The sequence below is a fragment of the Berghia stephanieae genome, chromosome 1 (assembly GCF_034508935.2).
Source record: "Berghia stephanieae isolate SIO BIC M18660-M18661 chromosome 1, UCSD_Bste_1.3, whole genome shotgun sequence".
Taxonomy (NCBI): domain Eukaryota; kingdom Metazoa; phylum Mollusca; class Gastropoda; order Nudibranchia; family Aeolidiidae; genus Berghia; species Berghia stephanieae.
Window position 1 is genome coordinate 15,813,562 of NC_088360.1, and position 7,500 is coordinate 15,821,061.

Here is a 7,500-nt window from a genome sequence, read left to right on the forward strand (position 1 = left end):
ACGCAGCCGCAGAACGACGTGTCATGACCAAAAATGTCGACGTCTGTTGTATCGAGAAAGATGACTTTATAGGCAAGTTTATGGTAGCATTGGGATTACCATGAATTTATAGATTTTCTGATAAAAGTCTTTTAACCTAGCATTAGGTCCGAGTGGTATGGGATCTGAAAGACACCTTGGAAATTAGTCCCTTAAGGATAATATTGTGCAATCATTGTCTTAGTCAAATATCGATTTCCCTATCAATATTAAACGCCCACCTTAATTCCCTCAATCCATCTTGGATGGGATCGTCTACGATATCTGACAGCCTTTTTCTATTTAATCGTTTGATATCAATGAGTATTCAGTAACACCCTTAAACACCACATTTCATTTATATGACGCGTTTAATGATCCTTCATCAATATCTACTTTGTTTTAAAATCATTTTTTATGTATTTCGATTCTCAAACTTGAAATTTCTACATAACCAAGAAGACGAAGAAGAAGAAGAAGAAGAAGAGTGTATGTGTTGTTTTTGTTTTGTTTTGTTGTTGTTTTGTTGGGTTTAATTAATTCATTTTTTTTGTTTTGTTTTGTTTTTGTTTTTTTTTTTTTGTTTTGTTTTTTTTTACTTGACATATAGATCTATTCAAAAGAATAATCATTAAACTACTAGGTTTAAATGTGATGATGACGATGATGGTGATGATTATGATGGTGGTGGTGATGACGATGATGATGATGATGATCATCATGATGATGATGATGATGATGATGATGATGATGATGATGATCATGATAATGTCATCTACTAGGTGCCGTCGAGATGGTAATGGATATGGACACATGTATGGAGACAGTTATGTCCACGGCATCTACCACCGTCTTCATCCTTAACGCCAAAAACTACGACAGGCTTATCACACGTAAACACCCGTCAACCACCATCAAGTTAACACAGTGGGCCTACGGGGTAAGTCGGTGTATGGTTAGATGGATGAATGGGTAGACAGATGTATGGATGAGTAGATTGGATGGTTGGACCATCTCACTAAACACCCGTCAACCACCATCAAATTAACACAGTGGGCTTACGGGGTAAGTGGGTGTATGGTTAGATGGATGAATGGGTAGAAAAATGGATGGATGGGTAGATTGGATGGTTGGACTATCTCGTTAAACACCCGTCAACCACCATCAAATTAACACAGTGGGACTATGGGGTAAGTCGGTGTATAAGTGGTTAGATGGATGAATGGGTAAAAAGATGTATGGATGGGTAGATTGGATGGTTGGACTATCTCACTAAACACCCGTCAACCACCATCAAATTAACACAGTGGGCTTATGGGGTAAGTCGGTGTATGGTTAGATGGATGAATGGGTAGAAAGATGGATTGATGCGTAGATTGGATGGTTGGACTATCTCGTTAAACACCCGTCAACCACCATCAAATTAACACAGTGGGCTTACGGGGTAAGTCGGTGTATGGTTAGATGGATGAATGGGTAGAAAGATGTATGGATGGGTAGATTGGATGGTTGGACTATCTCGTTAAACACCCGTCAACCACCATCAAATTAACACAGTGGGCTTACGGGGTAAGTCGGTGTATGGTTAGATGGATGAATGGGTAGAAAGATGGATTGATGAGTAGATTGAATGGTTGGACCATCACACGTAAACACCCGCCAATCACCGTGAAAGCTAACACGGTCGGCCTATGGGGCAAGTGGGTGTATATATGGGTAATGGGTAGAAAGATGGATGGATCGGTAGTTGGATATATTGGATGGTTGGCCCATCATACCTAACACTCGTAAAAAAAAATAACAAAAAAACGTCAAGCTAACACAAATGAGCTTATGGGGTAAGCGGATGTACGGATGAGTAGATCAGTAAATGAGTTATAATGCAGTTGAGTTGATAAAGAATTATATCGTAGACCTTCGCAAGTACACACTCGTCAACTATCAAGCTTACATAGTGGACCTATGGGTTACGTGGGTGTATATGTGAGTAGATGGGTGAATGAGTAGAAAGATGGAATGGTTGATGGACGTTTGGACCATTCTACGTCAACCATCATCAAGCTGTTAAAGTGAACATATGGGACAGGTCCAAAGAGCAAAGTTTACCCCTGTTTTTGTAGTATTAAATTAACTTGGGGTCTTCTGGATAGAACTATTAATAGTCTATCATGAAATACTATCTGCTGGGTATATAAGAAGCAATAACTCAACTCACTAAAAGGTGGACTTGGATTGGCAGAAAAATTTGGACGGTACCGGAATCGATGCCAAATGTGAGCAGAGTGCTCTATCGCTGGGCTGTCGGGACCCGTCCACTGAAAGCAGGAATATGAAGATTATCGAATCGTGAAGGAATTCAATATGACAAAAGGTCACTTAGTCAGACAGTCAAAGTAACAGTCGAGTGGGCAACCTTTCACAATGAGTTGCCCACATGTAAGAAACCTTGAATTAGGCAATATGAGATGGTTGACCGATTCACAATGGTAATGATAACAAATGACCACAGATTATGGGCTTACTCGACAAGAACCAACCTTCCCTATTTGGACAAGGAATGAGTCGGATCTGAGTTTTAGGAGGTCACAACAAGACTCCATTACTAATAAGATTAAGCATATCATTGAAGTTACAAATATCTTTATTTAAAGTGTGGAGAATTTAAATGTTGTCACGGTGACTTAAAAGGTTGGCAAATAGCAGCAGCATTGCCTTACACAAAATGGTTATATCATGTAAGTATTCTAAAAGTCAGTTATCAGTTTTATAACTCCAAACTTTGAAATAAAATGTAAAGTATCTTTGTTTTAGGTTTTTAGTTTGTTTTGTATTGTTTGTGGTTTGTTTTGTTTTTGTTTTGTATTGTTTTTTGTTATTTTTTCTTTTCTTTTCCGTTATAGTCTTTTTTTTTTCTTTTATTTGTTTTGGGGTTGGTTTTTTTCGGGTTTTTTTTTGGTGTTTTTGTTTTTGTTTTTTTTTATTTATTTTTTTTAGGGGAGGGGGTGTTGTTTAGCTTCGTATTCTTATTGTTTTAATTTTATTTTTAAAAGTTTGAATTATTCTTTTGTTTGGTTTGTGAATTTAATTAAAAACTTGGATAATTGTTCACGCGATTTTTTTTCTACAAGTGAGTGTGCTGCCCACGGCCGCAAATTTCTAGCTAAATATGATTCGAAGGCAATAACATGCATTTTTCAATTCCACTATCCTTGCTATACGATTTGTGAACGCTACTGTTCAATATTATTCTATTTATGGTCCACACTAAGTCTTATTCCTTTACAGTTTTTAAAACTAAAATCAGTAAATAGGCACAGCATTAATTCCCACTTTAATTTTAAGTGCGTGTCCGCTAAATCAGAAATCAAACAACATCTCTAGTTTTGCCTTTTATGCGGCTCCTAATATTCTCTGTTATTCAAAGCATCCTACATTTTTTCGATCATTCTTTTTCAATACTGATTTTACAACTATTTAATCCCATTACAAAAACACCCACGTATTTTGTTTTTATTTCAGAGAATTTCAACCTGGTGCAAAAGTTCTATAGGAAGTTCAATAAGATTGTTGAAGACATTGGAAAAGGAACTAAAACACAAATTGCCCAAGACTCCTCCACCAGCCAAACGGGTGGAGGTTCTCCAAAAACGTGAGGTTGCAATGCATCAATTGTTAGACATGTTTCGACAAGACAAGGCGCCTCTAATTGAACCGTGTGTGCCAAATTCTCTATTCTACAGGATAAAATCTGTTCAGAAAACTAAAGCTTTAATGGAAAAACCTTACGCTCAGCTCAGGTCGTTGAAAAACATATCAGACTTTGGTAGAATACGCCGAAAAGTGCCTCGGAGTATCATGCAGCTCAAAAACAATATCGAAGCTGAAAGAGAGTTATTAAAAGATGATCGACGGGAATTAAGGGACGATTTTGACACTCGACCCAACACTGCAATCGGATTTTCCCGGTCAAATAAGTCTTCTGCCTACCATGTTCGACCACGGCCGAAATCCGCCATTGTTCAGTCTTTACGTATCAAGGAGTGTGGCGAGGAACAGTACGATTTCGGCTCGTCCTCTCATGATCACCCAGACACAGCGAGTAGGTTGGACATTGACACTGTAGCAGAAATATACGAGGAGATGGAACAGGTTACAAGAGAAAACCAAGAAAATCGCATGAGGCTCATCTGCTCGGTTTCGGCAAAACGGGACCTGAAAGCCAACCTCGCAAAAACGAAATCGTATAACAGCATAGACAAAATGGATGACATTTTTCAGACAGAATATTTCGACTGGGAAACGAGTGAAGAGAATCTTAAAGACCTAGAGAGCCGCGTGGACGCCTTCTGCCAGTCTGTTTCTCCCAGGCGTCCATCGCGAGTGTCATCGGCGCGTCCCAGCACTGCGGCAAGCAACAACAACACCAACATTAGTAATAACAATGTCAACAACAATAGCAACATCAGCAAGACAATAACAGAGATGAAGCGTTTTCAGATAGAGGTGAGTGACTTCTTGTGCATATCTTTTCGTTGCAGCACATCATTGTTAAGGATCTTTCAAATGTTTAATCAGAAAACCTATGACGTAAAAAGGTCACATATCTGTTTGAAAAATTGAAAATCGGATGCTCAATCCCCAGGTAGGGAAGGGTGCAATTTGGTTTGTTTTGTTTTGTTTGTTTGTTGTTGTTTTGTTTTGTTTTGTTTTTTGTTTTTTTTTGTTTTTGTTTTTGTTTTTGTTTTATTTATACCTTTATCTTTGTTTGGCTCAGTATCATAACCGAATTTTGCTATTTATTCAGTTCAATTAATTATTTTCGCGCACGACACCAGTTGTTTTTGCTTTGGCTCTGTTCTCTTTATTTCATTTTTATGTTTTTTGTTGCTTTGTTTTTTTTTAGTTTGTTTTGAAATTTCCTATTCCTTTATTCGTATTTCTCCCTTCATGCTTTTGGGTTTTTATTTTTTAAAATTATTTATTCTTATTTAGATTTAAATAATAACATGCGTTTTTTCTATCGGCACTTAATTGAAACAATTATTCCATTACTTTTTTTTTTCTTTTTTTTTTTTGGCAGGACCCATCGACAGTCCCCCTGTCCGGTGGTACCGTTTTTGTCCACAAAAAACTTTGCCGATTTCCCCATGCTGTGCTGGACAATCCCAGTGTTCATCGACATGTACGCCGATTTATTTTGTCCCAGGAGCCAGATTGGGCCAGCATGACCCCACACACATACAGCTGCCATGGACATTACTGACGTACTGTAACATGACCCCACACACATACAGCTGCCATGGACATTACTGACGTACTGTAACATGACCCCACACACATACAGCTGCCATGGACATTACTGACGTACTGTAACATGACCCCACACACATACAGCTGCCATGGACATTACTGACGTACTGTAACATGACCCCACACACATACAGCTGCCATGGACATTACTGACGTACTGTTACATGACCCCACACACATACAGCTGCCATGGACATTACTGACGTACTGTAACATGACCCCACACACATACAGCTGCCATGGACATTACTGACGTACTGTAACATGACCCCACACCTAGGACTTCATATACAGGACAGATCCCCGCCCTCTTACTCAATCCTACGGGGCCGTTCGTTTTTTCCCTATATAACAGTACCCCTGTCGTCAGGCTTTAATGATATGCAGATGCCGGTGACAATCAAAGGCATTCCTTTCTCGTCTTTCCCCCAACCGTTTCCCCATCGGGTGGGGAAGTGATGTCACTTTTACGTCATCAAAGAAATTCCTTAACTGACCGTCTCAACAGTAAGACGACCGTTCTTCCGACAATACTGTCTTTAAAGTAATGGCTACAGTTAAGATACTGCTATTTACTACGAAGGTAGTATTTCCCACACAAAAACGGTCACATTTCACACATATCTACAAGTTGCAGCATGAAACGGAAAGGCAACGAGTAGAATACTGCTATTCTACTAGGAAGAAGTGTCAAGACGTTAAGTCATAGTTGGTGTGTGGGTAGTGCTGCCAGATGGCCACGCGTATGATCAAAATTGACACACGGAAAATCGCGTATATATTATTAATTAAAATTTTCTTTTTTTGAAATAAAACAAGTCTTTTCCTAGGTTAGTCGATAAAAAAATCAAAATCGATGTCTTTTAGGGAGGTCAGAGTGTTTGAAGTGTTTGGCCACATGAGGTTCTATTTTGGTCACTTTTGCAGTCTAAATTGGCTTCGAAGAACTCTGGACATCTGGCATCCCTGTTTGTGAGAACAGAAGTTGTAAAACAATCTGCATTCAATTGTTTGCCTCTTTAGTTTGTCAACTTTTAAAGCAAGCGGTTGTGTGTCATTCGATTTTTAAATGGAATTATTATAAGTGATATATTTCAGTGGATTACACGATGTGCAACTGAGCTTATGATAATCATTATCACATTATCATGCTCTGATTCCTAACATTAACATTGAAATGTTCTTGAAGTGAGTTATTACAAGATCAGAGAAAAACATACCCTTGTTTAGAAAGTCAATTTCCCTTTTCAATAGGTATTTAATCTGCTTGACTTCTCTTGCATTTTTCTGTAATTGACAGTTGTATGTGATAATTGATTTCTTTTATTTGGGGAGTTTTATCATAATTGGTAAACTATAATATATTATCATAAAAAAAGTGAATTATGGATTACGCTAACTAACGAAATTGGGAGAGTGAGTCTCTAAGACAAAGTGAAAACTGAAAATGGTATGAACCTTACAACCCAGAATTGAAGATGAGAGATATCCACTGGTGGTGACTGGTAATTGAAACTTTATAACTAAGAGTAAGTGATTAGAAATGGCATTATCCTGAAGCAAACTTTAAATATGCACTCATGGTTCTTGATCAAAGAAAAATGTTTAGAAAGCAATGAAAGGTCAAAGTCAATATCCCTTTTCCATAAATAAATAATCTGCTTGACTTCTCTTGTATTTTTCTTGTGTGATATGTGATAATGAGTGGAGTTTTATCGATAACATGATAAATACCTGAAATATATAACAATATAATCCATTTATTTTATTATTTATGATATCAATATCAATATCAGATAACTATACCTATAACTATAACTTTTAGAAACTAGATTCCAACTTATAGAGATACATACCACAAAACCGAAGCATAATATTACTTTAACTTCCCTGACTCAGAACTAATCATAATAGTGATAGAACGGTTCAATTGACTTTTATTCAATATTTGTGATGGATTACGGATTACACTAACTACAGAAATGGTGAGTCTTGACAAAATTAAATCGGGATCTTTTGTAATACATGAACCTAGTAACACACACTTATGCACACACACAAAGACCCCTCTCCCATGCACACAACACCTCCTACCCCTCCCCCCCCCCCTCTACACACATACATTCTCAATACGAATTGAACTACAGGCTACGGTGAGATTGAAGCCTACAC

At 37.8% G+C, this 7,500-nt stretch overlaps 1 protein-coding gene across 4 annotated transcripts in view; it reads left to right on the forward strand.

Annotated features, from left to right (window-relative positions):
• LOC144968874 (uncharacterized) overlaps positions 1-7,500 on the forward strand; it is a 54,331-nt gene that overhangs the window by 46,262 nt on the left and 569 nt on the right. For 3 of the 4 annotated variants that reach the window (XM_078907692.1, XM_078907701.1, XM_078907709.1), the window contains exons 8-11: positions 1-72; positions 801-958; positions 3,538-4,521; positions 5,099-6,930. The exon at positions 1-72 is cut by the window's left edge and continues 83 nt beyond it. In XM_078907692.1, the coding sequence (XP_078763818.1) occupies positions 1-72; positions 801-958; positions 3,538-4,521; positions 5,099-5,281 (1,397 nt within the window). In that variant the 3' untranslated portion in view covers positions 5,282-6,930. Of the gene's footprint in view, positions 73-800; positions 959-3,537; positions 4,522-5,098 lie in introns of all 4 variants that reach the window. The other variant, XM_078907683.1, reaches the window with a different exon arrangement.